This window comes from Callospermophilus lateralis, chromosome 2, assembly GCF_048772815.1.
Source record: "Callospermophilus lateralis isolate mCalLat2 chromosome 2, mCalLat2.hap1, whole genome shotgun sequence".
Taxonomy (NCBI): Eukaryota; Metazoa; Chordata; class Mammalia; order Rodentia; family Sciuridae; genus Callospermophilus; species Callospermophilus lateralis.
The window spans coordinates 68,776,078-68,795,525 of NC_135306.1; the positions used below are offsets into that span (position 1 = coordinate 68,776,078).

Below are 19,448 nucleotides of genomic sequence, written 5' to 3' on the forward strand. Positions count from 1 at the left end.
GCTAAACCCATTTGTAGTCATACCAGCAATGTATGAGTGTATCTTTTCCCCCACATCCTCACCAACATTTATTGTTACTTGTATTCTTGATAATTGCTATTCTGACTGGAGATGAAATCTCAGTGTAGTTTTAATTTGCATTTCTCTAATTGCTAGAAATGTTGAACATTTTTTCATATACTTGCTGACCATTTTTATTTCTTCTTCTGTGCACTTCTGTGAAGTGCCTGTTCAGTTCCTTTATCCATTTATTGATTGGGTTATTTGTGGGCTTTTTTTTTTTTTTGAGCTTTTTGTATATCCTGGAGATTAATGCTCTGAGATGCAGGTGGCAAAGATTTTCTCCCATTCCACGGGCTTGTTTTCATGTTCTTGTTTCCTGTGCTGTAAAGATGCTTTCCAGGCTAATACTATCCCATTTATGGATTCTTGATTTTACTTTTGTATTTTAGGAGTTTTGTTGAGGAATTCAGTTTCTAAGCTGGCACGATGAAGATTTGGGCCAACTTTTTCTTCTAGTAGGCACAGGGTCTCTGGTCTAATGCCTAGGTACTTGATCCAATTTGAATTGTGTGCAGGGTGAAAGATAGGGGTTTAATTTCACTTTGCTACATATGGATTTCCAGTTTTTCCAGCAACATTTGTTAAAGAGGCTATCTTTTCTCCAATGTACATTTATGGAGCCTTTGTCTAGAATAAGATAGCTATATTTGTGTGGGTTTATCTCTGTGTCTTCTATTCTGTACCACTGGTTTTCATTTTTGTTTTGGTGCCAATACCATGCTGTTTATTATACTGTAGTATAATTTAATGCCTGGTATTGTGATGCCTCCTGCTTTACTTTTCTTGCTGAGGATTGCTTTCGCTATTCTGGGTTTCTTATTTTCCCAAATGAACTTCATGACTGCTTTATCTATTTCTATTAAGAACATCATCTGAACCTCAAATAGGAATTGCATTAAATCTGTATAGCACTTTTGGCAGTATGGTCATTTTGACAATATTAATTCTACCTATCCAACAATACAGGAGATCTTTTCCTCTTCTAAGGACTTCTTCAATTTCTTTCTTTAGTGTTCTAAAGTTTTCATTATAGAGCTCTTTCACCTCTTGTTAGATTGATTCCCAAGTATTTTTTAGTTTCTTTGAGGCTTCTGTGAATGGGATAATTTTCCTAACTTCTCTTTCAGCTGAATCATCATTGGTCTATAGGAACAGAATTGATTTACGGGTGTTAATTTTATATGCTGCTCCTCTGCTGAATTCATTCATGAGTTCTACAAGTTTTCTGGTGGAGTTTTTTGGGGCTTCTAAATATAGAATCATGTCGTCAGCAAATAGGGATAGTTTGAGCTCATCTTTTCCAACTTGTATCCCTTTAATTTCTTTTTTCTGCCTAATTGCTCTGGCTAGAGTTTCAAGGATTACATTGAAGATAAGTGGTGAAAGAGGGCATTCTTATCTTCTTCCAGTTTTTGAAGGGAATATTTTCAATTTTTCTCCAATATGTTAGCCTTGGGTTTAACATATGTAGCTTCTATAATGTTGAAGTATGTTCCTATTATCTTAGTTTTTCTAGTATTTTGAGCATGAAGTGGTGCTGTATTTTGTCACATGCTTTTTTCCTCCATCTATTGAGATAATCATGTGATTCTTGTCTGTAAGTCTATTGATGTGATGTATTATGTTTATTGATTTCCTCATGTTGAAGTAACCTTGCATCCCTGGGGTGAACCCCGCTTGATCATGGTGCACCATCTTTTTAATATGTTTTTGTATGAGATTTGCCAGTATTTTATTAAGAATTTTTGCATCTTTGTTCATGAGGCATATTAGTCTGAAGTTTTCTCTCCTTGATGTGTCTTTGTCTGGTTTTGGTATCAGGTAATACTAGCTTCATAGAATGAGTTTGAAAGTATTCCCTCCTTTTCTATTTCGTGGAATAACTTGAGGAGCACTGGTGTTAGTTTTTCTTTGATGGTCTGGTAGAATTCAGCTGAGAATCCATCTGCTCCTGACCTTTTCTTTGTTGGTAGGCTTTTGATGATGGTAGGTTTTAATTCCATCGCTTGGAACTGAACTATTTAAATCTTCTATGTCCTCCTGATTTAATCTGGGTAGGTCATATGAGACATATGCCCTAGAAGACATAGAGACATATGTCTCTAGAAATTTTGTTGAGGTCTTCAAGATCTTCTATTAGAGTATAATTTTTCAAAATAGTTTCTGGTTATCATTCTATTTCATTAGTCTCTGTCATGATATTTCCTTTTTCATCATGAATTTTAGTAATCTGAAGTTTAAATTTTAAAATTTTTTTAACTTTTTTTTTAGTTGTTGATAGAACTTTATTTTTATTTATTTATATGTGGTGCTGAGAATCAAACCTCATGCCTCACATATGCTATGCAAGTGCTCTACCACTGAGCTACAATTCCAGCCCCTTGAATTGTTTTTTGTTTGTTTCAATTTAATTAATTTTGGCTTTGCTTTTAAATATTTCCTATCTTCTACTGCTTTTGCTATTTATTTATTCTTCTTTTTCTAAAGCTTTGAGATGTAATGTTAGACTACCTATTTGTTGACTTTCTATTCCCTTAATAAATGACCTCAATGCAATCAACTTTCTTAGAACTGCTTTCATAGTGTTCCATAGATTTTGACGTATCATCACTATTCTCATTTACCTCTAAGGATTTTTTTATTTCATCCCTGATTTCTCCTGCTATCCATTGGTCATTATAAAGCATATTATTCAGTGTCCAGGTGTTAGAGTAGTTTCTAGTTTTTATTTTATTGTGATTTCTAACTTCATTCCATTATGATGACAAAATGTAAGGTATTATCTCTCTGGTTTTGTTGGTTTTTTTTTTTTTTGTATTTGTTAAGAGTTGCTTTGTGGCCTATCATATGGTATATTCTAGAGAAGGATTCGTGTGCTGCTAAGAAGAAAGTATATTCAGTCATTCACAGATGAAATATTCTATATATGTCTGTTAAGTCTAAATTATTAATTACATTTTTTCAGTTCTATAGCTTCTTTATTTAGTTTTTGCTTGGAGGATCTATCCAGTGTGAGAAAGATAAAGTCACACAGTATTACTGTGTCAGGGTCTACCTGATTCTTGAAACTGAGCAGGGTTTGTGTGATGTAGGTGGTGGGACATAAATATTTATGATTGTTATGTCTTGTTGATATATAATTCCCTTAAGTATGAAATGACCTTCTCTTGTCCCTTTTTTAACTTGGGCTTGATATGAGGATAGATATCCCTGCTTGTTTATCTGATAGGAGGATAGAAGTCCCTGATTGTTTATGAGATCCATTTGAATGTTTTTTCCCCATCCTTTTACCTTCACTCTGTGGATGTCTTTGCCAATGAGATGAGTCTCCTGGAGATAGTATATTGTTGAGTCTTGTTTCTTAATCCAACCTGCCAGTCTACGTTTTGAATGCAAATGTATGAGTTTAGGCCATTTGCATTCAATGTTATTATTGAGAAATTATTTTTATTCTTTGCAATTCTGATTTATTTCTAGTTTTCAATTTGAATTAGTTTTATGAACTAAATTTAATTCAGGTCTGTCTTCCTACAAACATATGCTCTTTCCATGTTAGCACACCGTCAGCAAATATTCTGCCCTTTGTACAAAGGAATGAACCAAAGATCTAAAGATAAATGTATATAAACAACAGCTAATTTACTCTCTAAATTTCACCAACTATATACCATTTCCTCTGTAGCCTTATCTAAAGGTGAGAGGTATTGAAAGTTTTATAATATCTTGAAGTTAAAGAGACCTCTCTCCAAATGCCAAAACATATACCAGCAAATAAATGTTCCTTCTACACACTCCAATATATGACCAACCCGTAGGAAAAAAAAAAAATTAGTCAGGACACACTATACATAAGAAAGTAGCTAAATTCCAGCTGTCACAGGGAAAGAACATAAGGATACTACATAAGTCAGGGAAAATTCATACGCTTTCTTTGTTGCATTGCAATTCTAGAAATGGTCCAAGGCCAGGAGCACATCATAATGGTAACTGGATTTGAAAACTGTCTCTGATAGAGAAAGATTTTCATACATCTAGAAATAAATCCAAGGTCAACTTGGATTGGTTAATCTCTTCTTCAAGTATATTCAGATTTGTCAGGAAGAGAGGCTCAAGGTTAAACTATAAAGAGGAATTATAGTATCATTCCTCTCCCAAAGCAAATATGGCTATTACTATTATAGGCTTTAAAAAAAAAACAAAAAAAAACATCAATCACTAACTAACTGTTTCCAAACACCTAAGGAACTTGACATTGAGGTAAATCTTGCTAAAAAATACACAATGAATAAACAACCAGACTCAAGTTTAGAACTCTTGCTTACCAAATTCATTATTTGTTTGACAAGTAAACAAAGAAAGAGGAGCCATATTCCCTGTTCCTAACAAATTTACTATTCAGCAGGTAAAAGCAGTGTCCAAATAATTAATTAGAAAATAGTGTAGTATTATTATTTTGCAAGTCATCTGAATAAAGGACTCTTATCCATAAGAGTGCAAAGAATTGTTGCTTCCTGTCCACAAGGCTTCACGTTGTTCAGTCTGTGTATATGCATGTGTGTGCTTAAGCTGACAACCACACAAGTGATGAAATTAAGGCAGGAGGCTGGCCTCAGCAAAGGCAGAAAAGTAAGGCAGAACAACAAAGCCACATCAAAGAATTGACCAAGGCAGGCAGTGGGGGGCATGTATATCAAATGGCTACATATGCAAATACCTGAAGTGTTCAAATGTATATCAAAAGAGCAGCAAAGCAAATGCCTGAGGGGTGTGAAAAGGCTGTGCTAAACCACAAGACTTGCCCATTTAAGAAAAGCAGAGGTCCTGAGACTTGGCCAATTGTTGCTGTGCATAAACTTGAATAGCCAAGACTTCTGATTTTGTAAGTGATGACAGAAATCCCAATTTTCATCCTGATTTTTACACATTTATTCAATTAATTAAGAACAATTTTTAAAACTTTATACAAGCCAAAACATAACCTATCTGTAGACAAGTGTCAGCCTAGGGGTGGAGAATCTGCAGCCTTTGATGCTGAATATCAAGTAGAAGAAAAGTCTGGTGAGGTAGGCTAGGAACAGACTGTGAAAAGCCTTGAATACCATGCTGAAGAGTCTGAAGTCTACAATGACTGAAGGCATCATGAAATAAGATAAGCAGATATATATTTCAATAAAGATTCTCTCAAATGGTTTTTAAGAAATGTTACTGAAAGTATTGTTTGAAATGATTAGTTGGTAGCATGAAGGGCATGGATTACTGAAGAGCATAAAAATGGGGTAGACCAGTTATGAAGTAATAACATTTGTCCAGAAATAATGAAGGCCTAGCTAGCAAAACAAATGAGCTCAGTTTTGGATTGGGATTGGGCAGGGATGGGGGAGGAGAGTGTTGTGGTGGTGAGAAAAGTAAGAGTGAAAAAAGATGACAATATGGCACATTCAGAGAGAGTGCAGGAGAAAGCTCTGCCCAGTCAGGGTTCCTAATGTGTTCATCTTTCTTGCTTTGTATTTGCCATGGATTTCTAAAAAATCTGAATTATAGTATCATTCCTCTCCCAAAGCAAATATGGCTATTACTATTATAGGCTTTAAAAAAAAAAACAAAACCCATCAATCGCTAACTAACTGTTTTCCAAATACCTAAGGAACTTGACATGTTAACAAGAACATGAATTCAGTTTGGTCAAGAAGGAAAAAATTATTTTGGGAGTACAAATCACCTTGAATTACAGAATACATTCTTACAGGGATGCCTATAATTCTGGCCTGATCAATCATACAGACACTGACATTGTGAAACTGTTCTGTAAATTGTCAGTTTTCTTCACTTGACTCTTTTTATACACATAGTATTTTCTTCAAAACTGGTTTTAAAGGAATGCCATTTCCATGAAATAACTTTTTTTTAACAATTTCGACATTTTATTTCTTAGCAAGATTTACCTCAATGCTCTAATTGCTTCAGTTCATAAAAATAGCAGAATATTCATATTAACATTTTCAGATCTTTTTCTGTCAAATCAGAAATTTACTTCCTTATTTTTACTAATAATATAATACACAACCTGAGTTACATATGATACCACATTAAACCACCTCCCTGCCCACCAAAAAAAAAAAAAAAAGTGAAATTGAAAATTGCTTCCATAAGGACACAAGATAGGGATAAACTTAAAACCTACTTCCATGCATATGTAGTCACAACAGAACTTTAAGACCCCAGAGTGAGTGAGCTTAACCATCTAATCTTAAAGGGTCCTCTCAGGCCTATCAAGATTAAACATATGTGATAAGGAGATAGAACAAAGCCACAGAGCCCAGAAGGACAAGAAACAGAAATGGAAAGAAGGATGTAGATGGACATAGGAAGGAGGTGGGTAGAGTTAGCATACATGAATGGGCAAAAGCTAATGCTCTGAAACCAACACAGCCTTTGGTTTTTAAAATCTGTTTCTTTTCTACTAGAGAATCCCTCTACTCCACTCTACCAGCACCCCTCACCTGCAAAATTAGTTATATATTGGCTCAATTGTATATTTCTTATCAAAATACAAACAACGCAGCTTTGTTTGGCAAAAATAACATGAAGGATTCATGATGTTAACTTTTACCTCAATGTTACTGAAGCCTATGATATAGTAATGGAACAATTATAGAGAATTTACTGAAAGATAAATACCCTTACATTTATGTCTAAACTTTTACCTCAAAATTTATATCTAAGTTGATATAATTGAGAAATATATATTAAAGAACTAATGGTTTAGATATGAAGTATCCCAGAAAAGCTCGTATGTTAAGATACTGTAAGAAAGTTTAGAGGTGAAATGATTGTGTAATGAGAGCCTTAACCTAATCAGTACATTAATCCATGGAAAAGTATTAACTGTGTGGTAACTGTAGGTAAGGTGTGGCTGGAAGAGGTGGACCACTGGTGGTGTGCTTTTAGAGTTTATATTTTGTCCATGGTGAGGGGACCTCTTTGCTTTCTAATTGTCATGTTTGCTTTCCTCCATGCACACCTTCCGCCATGATGTTCTTTCTCACCTCAGACACAGAACAATGGAGCCTGCCATCTATGGACTGAGACCTTTGAACACCAAATAAATTTTTCCTTCTGGTTAGTTCTTTTGGTCACAGCAACAAAAAGCTAAATAAAACATCAAGCGAAACAATCAAATGCAAAATAGAAACTACTTCTTATTAAATCTTCAAAGCAGACTCTTTTTATGGTCTAACAGGAAAAAGGGTTAACCTATTATTGACAATATATTAAGGCCAATGCCGAGATGCATTTAGAAAAATCAGTATATGATACCTTTGGCAACACTTTTCTCCATCTCACACCCTCAAAGACACTGTCACTCAACTGTAAACTTCTGAAATAAAGGGAGCATGTATTATTCATCTTTTATCTTCCACAGTACTTAGAATAGCTTCTGGTATGAGTAGGGCCTTGGTAATGGCTACCAAACTGGTAATTAAAATTCTCCAGAAAACAAAGTTCTCATTCAAAATCAGCCCACAGGCACACTGAGCACTTTTGAAAGTACTGCTGTATGTGGGAAGAGAAAGCAGCTTTATAAAAACAGTTCAGGACATGGTATTAGGTGACTACTCTGCCCCAAAGTAAGACCTAAGGTGAGACCAAAAGGATAAACACAGAGGCCAATTTGAGAGAATGCTAAGAAAAAAAACCAGGTGGGTAATTAAGGATTATCTCTTGCAGTGAAGAATTGTTTTGGAGATTGGATGCTCTGACTCCTCCACCCCCATTTCAGCACAAAAGCAGGACTCAGAAGGCCACAGCTCAATTGGGATTCACAGTGCAATGGTACATTCATAAATCACTGGGCTGGTTCACAGTATAACTACCACCACCACACCTCTGTTATCTCATCTGCAGTGCTACAAAAACAATTTCTATTGCCCATAAAATGCTAAAGGATCAGAAATCAAAGGTAACTGGAATAGGGTAACAGTCCCTTCCGTAATTGTCAAATTTTTATTTAAAAGCCATAAGATGCGATCTTCAAATAAAATCTTTAAAATGACCTCAATTATTAACAGGTAAATCAAAACTGTTCTGGTTGTAGCAGGTGGCTTAGAATTCTGCTTAAGCACTGCCATATAATCACTGTGGTTGCAAAATCTGAAAACTAATGATCTAGTCCAAATTTCTCACCTCACACATGCCCAGGCAGTGAAGGGAAGAACTGAAAATGGAATATCAACAACCAAACGAGGGTTTTTCTCACTATGTTCCAAGCTGCTTCTAAAAAACCAGAGGAAGACACATGATTAATACTTACCATCTTTGTTCAGCCATTGCTTTCTCGTTCTGTACAAAAGGAGCTTATTGTGGACGTATGGTAAAAGGAACTTGACACACCAGCTCTCCACACCAAGTTTGTTTTCAACCAGGACTATGGGACTTCGGTTATACCTTGCTTCAGGGCATGGGATCAGGCCAATTTCATCTCTTAATATGTAAAACATAAAAAAGAAATAAAGATGGTTTGGGGCTTTTAAAAAATTTCCTAATACTAGAGAATACTTAAAAAAATATTTCCCTTTAAAATATTATTTAGCTTACCCACTAGACTAGTAGAAATAAAAAAACAATAACAAAAAAACCTCGGGTTGTTGACAATGAAAAGAGTATGGAAAATGAGTATGCTGCACTATACTCTCTGTTGACAGAGGAGTTAAAATTGATACCTTTGGATGGCAATTTGAAAATGTCTTCAAAATTATAAATGCACATTCCTTTTGACCCAACAACTTCACTGCTCAAATGATCCTGTTCTAAAATATACAGATAGGATTTTCACTACAACATTGCAAAAAAACAGTAAACAATCTATATGTTTACCAATGTAAGACTGGTAAACTAAGAATAGCCCATTCGTATAAAAATTGTTAAATAATAACATAGATTTGAATATGCTGATATGAAGTTTGCCAAGGTATACTAAATGAAATTTTTTTAAAAAATGCTAAACTCAATGTACAGCACAAAGCTTTTTGTATAATTTCTTTAACAATATATAGATACATTAAAATTTTTCTTGGAAGGATATCAAGAAATTTTTAGAGAAAGAAAGGAATTGAGAAAGAGTTTTATTTTTATATTTAAAATTGTTTAGTTACTTATATTACTCCTGTTTTAAAAAACTGCACAAACTGTTTCAGCCTGCCTGCTAATAAATGTATAGGGAACAAACACAAATTATCAAAGTTATGTTGTTAGTAAGCCATTTTTTTCCCTTTCTACTCTTCTGAAAATAAAACAAAATAGTAAAAGTCAAAACACAAAATACATTTCAGAATTTGATCATTTTGATTTGTGGTAGCATCAATATCCCTCCTTGACCACAATGTAAGCTGAGATTTAATAAGCAATATGTAGGTCACTTAACTTAACAACATAGTAAACAGGCAAACAAAAAATGTTTTGCTAAACCTATTCTTGCCTACATGAAGCATCCTTTCTCAAATAGAATGACGTTTATTCAATGAATAACAAGAACTCTTACAACAAGAGTAGTTGAAATAAATAATGCTTAGTATCTATAAATTTTTTTAAAATTTATAGTTGTAGATGGACAGAATGCCTTTATTTTATTTGTTTATTTTATTCAGTGCTAAGGATTGAACCCAGTGCCTCACACGTGCTAGGCTCTGCCACTGAACTACAGCCCCAGCCCCTGAGTATCCATAGATTTTTAAAATATGTCTTTAAAACACAGAATGAAAAACTAGGTTTCAGAGTTTGTGTATGGTATAAGAACCTGGGATTCCCTTGCCAAGAACATAGTTATTTGATAGACTACTATAGGGGGCAAACCCGTTCAACTGCAGGTTTTAAGAAAAACCCCGTTTTGTTAGCTCATCATCACAAATTGGTAAAGGGCTGTGGATCTAAAATAAAATCCCTCCTGGAAACTCTAAACTAGAGAGCTCAGAGGCAACCTACTTTCTACTGATCACTTCATTAGCAACACAGGGATATATCAATAAACAAGGGTACCCTAGGGGATGCAAGTCCCTATAATTCTAACTAATTTAACTCTTGAGAAGCTTGTGGGACCTAAGATTTTTTGTCCTGACTTATAAGTTTGGTAGATTCAAAGGTGTTCTAATATGCCATGTCAATACTATCATACTTTTTTCCAAGTACCTACAGTGTACTGAGTACTTTGTTAGATTCTGAAAATGCAAATAAGAATTAAAAAGTGGTCCCAGACATAAAGAGATAAATTTTTTGAAAAGTTGTGTCTGAACCTATAATAAAATGTTACCACTCTGTCATTCCAGTTATATAAATAAAATTACGTAGGAAGAACGGGGACAATGCTAAAAAGGCATCTGAGGATAATGTCCAGTATTTCAATATGTTTTCCATTTATACTTGATATTAAGCTAAAATGTGTCTAATTCATTATTAGAACAACTAGACACATCTTGTATACTGGAGTAATATATGACAATTGACGGTACTCAGGATTACCATACAAAGTAGAATATAAAAAATAAGCTAAAATTAGTAAAAGAAAAAAAATCCTTCAATTTTAACTATTCAGAAAATCCTTTTAAGATCTAATAACTACTTAAAAAACTTCAAAGAACTGCAGGAGTCAAAAAAATGTTATAGTAACAATTAAAAAAAAAAATCCTGGCTTCTGGTATAATCTGTTATGGGGAAGCGATTTTGGTTTTTTGGTTTTAAACTTAAATTCAAAATGTAAAAACCTGCCTTGTTCACTAGCTGTACCAAAAATAAAATGCCCAACTACCTAAATTATAGAACAAAGACATCTGTACAATTAAAAAACACATTGCTTTGATTGACTACCCTTCTTTTAAGAAATACTTTCAAAACACAAAAATGCCTTGGAGATATCAGGTGCTTAAAAATTGCTTAGTGAGCTAGGGATGTGGCTCAAGCAGTAGCGCGCTCGCCTGGCATGCGTGCGGCCCAGGTTCGATCCTCAGCACCACATACAAACAAAGATGTTGTAGCCGCTGAGAACTAAAATAAATAAATAAATATTAAAAATTCTTTCTCTCTCTCTCAAAAAAATTTTAAAAAATAAATAAATAAAAATTGCTTAGTGAAAGGCTGATTATCCTTGCACATCAGTGATTACTCAAATACATAATTTACAAATGTTATAACTTCTTGACCCTACAAAGGAACATTACCCCTGATTGTCTAACATAGTGTAATAAAAACAGCATGGGTCAAATGTCACTTTCACCTCTCAGACCTCAGTTTCTTCATTTGTAAAGAGGTAGAATTGAATTATACCTTTCATAAAGGAAATGAGTTGGTCTCATCCGGTTTTCAAATTTTATGACAGAAAAAGTCAGCAGCTATTTGTATGTAAGACTGAAAACAATCATAATAAATGCAAAGCTATAGGGAAAAACACAAATACATGAAAAGAGAGGTAGTAAGTAACATGTACAGACAAAAACACTCGGTGGAAAGTCCAAGATTGTAATTGGTCTACCAATGACAATTAATGTGAATCTGCTAAGTCACTTGACATCAGGATCTTCATCTGAAATACAGGGAAAATAATGTCTTCCCTGTTATAAAAACAAAGTGATACAATGTGAAGAATGTGGTAAAGTACTGTTATCATTAATTCATTTAAGAGTCTGAGGTCAGCCAGTGAAGTTCCTTGGTTAACAGATAATGAGAAGTTGAGGAAAAGAATATTAAGCCTTTGCCAAGTTATCTAACCCTTACATACAGTGATTTTGATGTTTTCTAAAAAAAAAAGACATTTACTTTATAGGCAGGTCAGTCAGCTTCCAAGTAACAGTTTGATTTCAGACTTCTGTGCCTAGTCCCTTAGGTCATAGTCCACTTTTTTTCAGACAATTTAGAACAGGATTCCTGAATCATTCTAAAATTGCAAGGGACCTCATTCTAGTCTCATTTTATCAGATGAGGAAACTGAAGTTCAATGGGGTTAAAGGGATTACCTAAGGCTAGCAGCTAAATTAAGAATCTGGGCCTCCTAATACTTAGATCAAACCCCTGGCAGTAGAGTGAAAAGCAAAATAGCATTTAGACCAATTCCTTCTAAAGTTCTGGTAGCTTAAATTCTAATTTCATATTCAAGGAAAAGGTGTGAAAAAAAACCCAAAAAACCTAAAAGCAATCTGTCATCTCTCTACCACTATTAATGTCTAGGTACTCACCCCCGCCCCTTTTTCCCCCCTATGTATTTTACAAAAAGTGAAATATTGGACATAATTCTTTTTAAATAAAACTTGGCAATTCACATTAAACGTTTTCCTACATAATTAAATTATATTTTAATGGCTATAATGAATGTACTATAAATATCAAATGCATTTCTGGTTATTTCCTCACAAAATAGTCTTAAGGGTTCCACTGGCTTCCTGATGTAGTTCAAGGTTCACATAACATGGCTATTGACTTTGATCCACACTTAGTTTCTCTTGTCTGTACTCTTCAGAAACATCATCAGTCAACTAGAATAAATTCACATAGTATTCACTAAGGTATTGACCAGCTTCCCTCTTAGAAAGGGTGGACAATCTCCAAATACTAAATCTGAACCCTTTTAATGTTGCATACTGAACAGAAAACAGCCCAAGTATTCAGAAAATGGCACATACCTTTTTAATCTAATAATACTTTGGTTTCTGTTATTCTTTTTTATTAATGTGGAGTTCTTTCCACAAAGACCAAATAATAGTAAAATATCTAATGACTCTTGCCAATTGATAACTGAAACTCTACTAGTGATTAAGATACTTCAGAGACCTCCCAGACTTTCTCATTGGACTATCAACTTTGTATGTCACTAAAATTACATTACAACTCTTAGAAAAAAGCTACACAAATGACTGTGTATTGTTTATTATATAGCTGTATTTTTACATGATTTCTTTTATTCTGCACAATAATCTTGTACAGCAAAAATTGATTCTCATTTTACAGATGAGAAAACAGTCTTGTTTATGCAGTCAGTAAATAAATGTCTCTCAAACCCTATAACCAAACTTTTACAATGATACTACTGTTTAAAAAAAAATTAAATATAAAATCCTAACACAAGATTATAGATCCTGGCCGGGCATGGTGGCACATTCCTGTAATCCCAGTGTCTTGGGAGGCTGGGGCAGGAAGATTGAGAGTTCAAAGCCAGCCTCAGCAAAATCCAGGCACTAAGCAACTCAGTGACACTGTGTCTCTAAATAAAAACACAAAATTGGGTTGGGGATGTGCCTCAGTCATAGAGTGACCCTGAGTTCAATCCCTGGCACCAATAAAAAAAGAAAACTTTAGATCTTTTGGTTTCCTATTCTTCAATTCAATTGGCAGACAATTTAAAAGTACCTATCATTACTATTTCCTTACAGATTTTCACTGGGATCTGCTTAGAAGTATACTTTCCCAAACCAACTATCCTTCATCCCTCACATCTCAATTTATTAATTACTATTTCCTCAGAAAGAAGCATCTTGACCTTCTAACCTAAGTAAGGCCTCCCTGTTATTATTCTTTCAAAACACTCTTTATAATTACCCTTTCTGCCTCTTTTCATAGTCTGTATACTGATTTGTTTTAAGTTCCACTAAAGGACAGGTTTCCATGTCTGGCCTGTTGACAAACTGACACCCAACTCCTAGTCTACTACCTCCAGAAATAAGCATTGTGTCTGTCAAAAGAGGTGCTCTTTTGCAGAACATATGAATGGAATGAAATAAATTCAACCTGATAGTTAAAGACTTTCATGATCTGTCTCTTCAGACAGATTCTCATGTTGCTATTGTTGGTTATTTCTCTGCTCTTAGAACATCTTAGCCTCTGAGACTCTAAATACTAACCAGACTTTAATTAGCTTAAAATCCACCTCCCCTAAGAGCCCAGATATACCCAGCCTCCCCTCTACTTCTAACACTCAAGTATGTACTTACCATACTGTTAATACAGCCTTTACCATTAACTGCTTTGCAAGGTTACTTTACTGTTCAAGCCTGTAGATCTTAGGCCTTCATCTAGATCTAGACCATGCAATACAGTAGTCACTGGACTTATGAGGCCATAAATCAACTTAAAGCAAAAAAAAAAAAAATTTAAATTTGATTACTCATTCACATTAGGCTAATTTCAAGTGTTTGACATTTACATATGGCTAGTATGGCACAGATACAGAACATTTTCATCATCAGAAATTTCTGAGTGCCTTCAGTACAGGAAATATTATTTTATACATCTTCCTATTCCATACAGTGAAGATGGTACCTTTAGCACCTCAAAACTGTTAACAGTCAATACAGTAAAAATACTATTATTCATAACTTTGATGTGACCCTGATTACACTGTAAATAGCTGTTTTCCACATTAATATAAGGTCTGTATGTTGGGATAATGCCTGTCCCTAGATCAAGCCTTTAGTTACAGAGAATGAACAAGGATTCTCTAAGAGTCAACTAATGAATATAAACAAAATTTGCCAGGCTATTTTCCATTTTATAAAGTATTTTATATTCATCATTCATTTGGTTACTATATTTTCAGCAAAGAAGACAGAGATTCAGGTTGAGTCTAGTATTTGCCTAATAGCAACTAAGTAAGACTGTGTGAGATGATTTTCTTGTGTTCTCATTAGCCTTACAAGATCAAGAGGAAACTGAGGCTGACAGAGGATAATGAATCCACATCTCACTTACTGTACCTTTGACTATTCCTGATTAGCTATTTCTATGCAGGCAAAAGTCAATATATTCAAAGGAGTATATGTCGACAAACAAAATTATAATCTACCTTGTGTTTCGAAAAAAAGGAAAACAAAAAGAATAAAACTTTTAAAATATTGTAATTAGATACTAATGTTAAAGGTAACAACATTCTTCCTTTTTAAAATAAATACATAACTCCTTATTTGGGGAGTAAAATGGCTAAATTACAGAAACAGGTACCAGCAATTTTAAAAAGCCCAAATTATAAGAAGTTTTAAAAGATGCATTATAATATTATTGAAGTTACTTTTACTGTAAGAAATATGTGCTAAAATACAGCTGCTAATATTAAATAAGCTAATGAAGCTATTTAAATGTCTCAGATCTATGTTACATACCATTATTTCAAATTATTTCAGACACCTAACTTATCGCTAACTTTTAAATCCTAAATGAACCCGATGCTTATTAATAAAATTTTAAGTTGCATACTGGTACAGGATATTTTAATGACATTTCACAGAAAAATATGAAGGGAAGGTTTGTATTTTTAGGACTTAAAGGGTTTAAGTTCTTTATGAGTTTTGATAAATATGATCCAGAAGAATTGGGACAAGTTCCAAACTGCATTGTGTCAACCTGCCAAACCCATTAACACTCAATCAGAAATAGTCTGTTTTTTCAAATAGAAAATGATACATTTAGTTTACCTCAAACAGAAACTAAGGTGATTACTGTATTTATTAGACTCCTAATTCTGCTCCAATTTCTTCTAGAAAAATAACACCAGAAAATAGGATCTTCATTAGTCCAACTTGTTTTTGAGGGTGTGTCTTATTTGTACTGAAGCTCCCAGTTTCAAATAAGGATTGAAAGGCTGACATGCAACCAGACATCAAAGCATTCTTTACAAAGCCCAGCAACCACTATGGTTACTGCCAGGAAGTCATTCCAAATACTGATTTTGAAAAAGGCAACAGTCATAAACGAAAGGAAGAGTGTCCTGACAGAGGTGGCAGGTGTGTTTTGAGGCCAGCAGTGTTTTGTTTTTAATGAGGCACAGTTGCAGGTGTCCAATTGTGTGCCACAAGGGAGCAAGACATCTGAGGGCTTCTTAATTCTTTTAGCATCACCTTGGAGGAAAAGAACACTTTGTTAAAATGTAGGTCTGGTACTTCTTTTAGGCAGAAAAGCTGAAGGGGTGGAACACTTAAAAAGAATAATTCATGTGCTCCAGTTTAAAGGATAAAATATTTAAAATAAACTCCATAAACAATTAAAGTGAAAATAATGCAAAAACTGCATTCTTTGTTTCTTTCTCTGGGGATGAGGAGGGATTCAAAAGGAACTACACTCTTGCTTCTCCCTCACTCTTGTACAATGTTGTAGACAACTCTTTTTAATAATTTCCTTTTCACTAGTTAAATAAAGGAAAAGTGTCAGAATGCGTACAATCTTGTTGTATCTTCCCAAAGTGCTGGAAGCAAAATGGAAAGGAAGTTCCAGGAAGAGATAACTTGTCTGTCAGTCCTGTAATGTCCGGTTAAAAGGGCAGCAGTGCTAGGATAAAAATTAGTTATTATGCTTCCTTGTAACTATGAATCAGATTATGCTAAAAAGTGTCGAGGTTTGATAGCTTTATCCCAGAGTACATTATGCTTACAGGCTCACTCTTCAAAAAGCTCTGTTAACCTTCGAAACCCAATGTTTCATTGGAGTCACTTTACAATCTTGTGATGAGCAAAGCTGAAGTCAAAAGCAGCCTCAAACTACCTTTACTTAGTAAACTGTCGGGATTTGGGCCCGTTAAGAATAAGAAGATGGGTAAGCTCTCTTAGCAACAGCCGGATGTAGCTGAAAGAGTTGTGCCTACAAAGCACACAGAGAGCCACACTGTTGTGTGTACCCATGCACCTTAAACGCATGTAGGTTGAGAACCTAAAGGTGAAGTCATTCAAGTTCCGAGAACTCCTGGAAAAGGATGGGGACAGAGTGTCAAACAAAGTCGTTCCTTCTTGGTTTTCCAGGTCATTTCTAATAGACTCGCCCGCCAGCGCGTCCGGACACCCAGAAAGCCGGCCCCCCGGGCAGACGGGTCCGCCCGACCTCGCTCAGCCTCCTCGGAAGGGCGCGTGGGCCAGAACCCGCGGTCCGCCCGCCGCCCGTGGTCGGTTCCAGGCGTGGTCCCGCTCCCGCCCGCCCCGACGACCCCCGGTGGCGGAGGAGAGGCGCGACTCACATGTGTGGGTTCCTCCTAAAGGCGTTGGTGATGTCCTTCACCACTCGCTGCACCAGCACCGCCACCTCCTCGCTTGTCTCGGCCATGTTGGCGGCGGCCGCGGCAGCTCGAGCGCGCCTCCGGGAGAGCAGAGCCGCCGGCGGGAGTTCCGCGGGGAGCGCGCGCGCGTGCGCCAGTTTGGGCGCGCCGCTGCCGCCGAGCGCTTCCGGGTCAACCCGCCCGCGGCCGGGGCGTGGTGCCCGCTGGGTTGGCGGCCCCCAGAGATGGGCAGGCGGGTTTACCCCCGTTTGGGTAAACGAGTTTCTAAACCTTGGAGAAAACGCTGCAGATTGGCTTGCAAAGTTACCTTAGGCCGTAGAGGGAGGGTCCCCAAAATACTCTCCGAGGGACAAACGCGTGCGCCCCCACGCCCTCCGCCAGGTGCCCCAGAGCTCCTGGAGCAAAGTTGAACAGAGGGTGCCGGTCCTTTTGAACAGCTAGTCCCGGGGCGTTTCGAAGGCTTGTGGCTTTCTTGTCCCTCCTCGAGGAAGACCAAAGACGTCGCGGCGGAATGAGTTCGTTTGACCGTGGTGGTGACCTGCTTTTGTACCGCATGCCAATTTGGGCTTGTGAATTTCAAAGCAGCCTTTCAAACGAGTTAAAATTTTTAAATTAATGCGTGAAAAGAAAACAAGAGAAAGGAAAAAAAAAAAAAACTTGCCCTCTGGATCTAGGAAGTAAAAGTGAAATTTTTTTTTTGATTTTCTACTTAGAGCGTAGAAAATTAAAGGCCTGACAGTTTGCTTAAAATGGCTATTTTTCTTGCTACGAATAATTTTTGTAGGAAAAACCGAGTTCTATAGTCCATTTCAATTTTGAAATATCATAATTAAGGTTTTGTGCATGCCTTTCTGTGATAGAAAAATCTGGTTGTCTTTAGTTCACTTTTTTTTCTTTCACCCTTGAAATCTGTGTCTCTTAAAAACTTTTTTTTTTTTCTTTTTAAAGCAACCTCGTGGTATGTGATGTGGCACTTGAGGTAGAGTTTATGATTGTGAAAGTAATTCATTGGTTGTGAAATTAATTAAGAATAAAAATTAACTGTACCCGGTAGTCCATATATCATGTAAGTATGTTTGTAAAGGCATTGGTCTTTTGGTTTTTATAAAAGCAAAACTGAAGTTTGACACAATTGCAGAAAACAAGATGAAACAGGCTTAAGTAGTAGTAACATGAAACAAACCTTACCCTCTGGCAGGTTCTGGAATGAAAGAGTAAAATGAGTGGAATGTGTATTTAGGTTCCAGGGCCAAGACAACTTCAGATATCCTGGCTACTGCAAGAATAACAGCTCTCAAATGTTTTGAGTTAACTGATGACTCTTTCCTCTTAATCAAAACCTTGCATCCTTTTCTAATGACAGTGGGAAATAAACCCTGACTTCTGGGGCAGAGGTCAAAGCAGTATTACCCAGAAATAAGAATTTTTTCCAAAAAAGTTTTATTTTTAATCTTAAATTAGTGAGATTTTTGTTTTTTATTCAAATAATGTATGTATTTGTATTTTACAGAAAAACTCCAAACTTGGATCCCAAGTTTTGAAGTACATATACATGTCTTCTTTGTACTCATTTGAAAGACATGGTTCTTGTAAGTCTTCAAAGAATTGTTTTACCCAATTATTAAGGACCTACTATGTGTAGAACTTTTTTTTTTAAAGAACTGGGAATGTATTAGAATTCTGATCCACCTCAATGTACAGATAAGGACTGAGATTCAGAGAAGTTAAGAACTGAAATTCATGAGCTCTTGGATATGTATAAGAATAGGAGATGATGGATTCTGGTTATCTGTGGCTATAATCCCAACTACTAAAGGATGGGCAAGTTGGAGGCCAGCCTGAGCAACTTGGTGAGATCATGTCTGAAAATTTTAAAAAGGGTTGGGGATGTGGCTCAATGGTAGAGAGCCTCTGGGTTCAGTGCATAGTACCACCAAAAAAATATAATAAAAAAGAATAGGATATGATATTTTGGGTGATTTTGTTGAAAAACTATTTAGGGGTCTCAAAACATTTATTGATAATAATGAAACATAGTAAATAGCTTAAATGCTCAATGATAGGGAATTGATTAAAAATTATGGTAAATTTGTATGATAAATTACTGTTTGACTATTTAAAAATTTCATTATAAGTGATGACTATACAGTTGGATTTCCGTAAGCCTAGATTCCACATCTGTGGTTGGTTGAATCTAAAATGACAAAGTATACAGGAAAAAAATTATGTCCCCAAAATGTACAGACTTATTTTTGTCATTATTCCTTAAACAATATAGTATAACAACAATTTATATATAATTTACATTCTGTTAGATAAAATATATAGCAGGATGTGCATAGCTTATATGCAAACGCTGTCAGTTCATATAAGA

At 35.6% G+C, this 19,448-nt stretch overlaps 1 protein-coding gene across 1 annotated transcript in view; it reads right to left on the reverse strand.

Annotated features, from left to right (window-relative positions):
* Nucleotides 1-17,161, reverse strand: part of Ptar1 (protein prenyltransferase alpha subunit repeat containing 1) — a 56,306-nt gene extending 39,145 nt beyond the window's left edge. The window contains exons 1-2 of the mRNA XM_076846047.2: nucleotides 17,036-17,161; nucleotides 8,375-8,544 (exon numbers count right to left, since the gene is read on the reverse strand). Coding sequence (XP_076702162.1) covers nucleotides 8,375-8,544; nucleotides 17,036-17,121 — 256 coding nt within the window. The 5' untranslated portion in view covers nucleotides 17,122-17,161. The remainder of the gene's footprint in view (nucleotides 1-8,374; nucleotides 8,545-17,035) is intronic.
* Nucleotides 17,162-19,448: the final 2,287 nt, after the last annotated feature.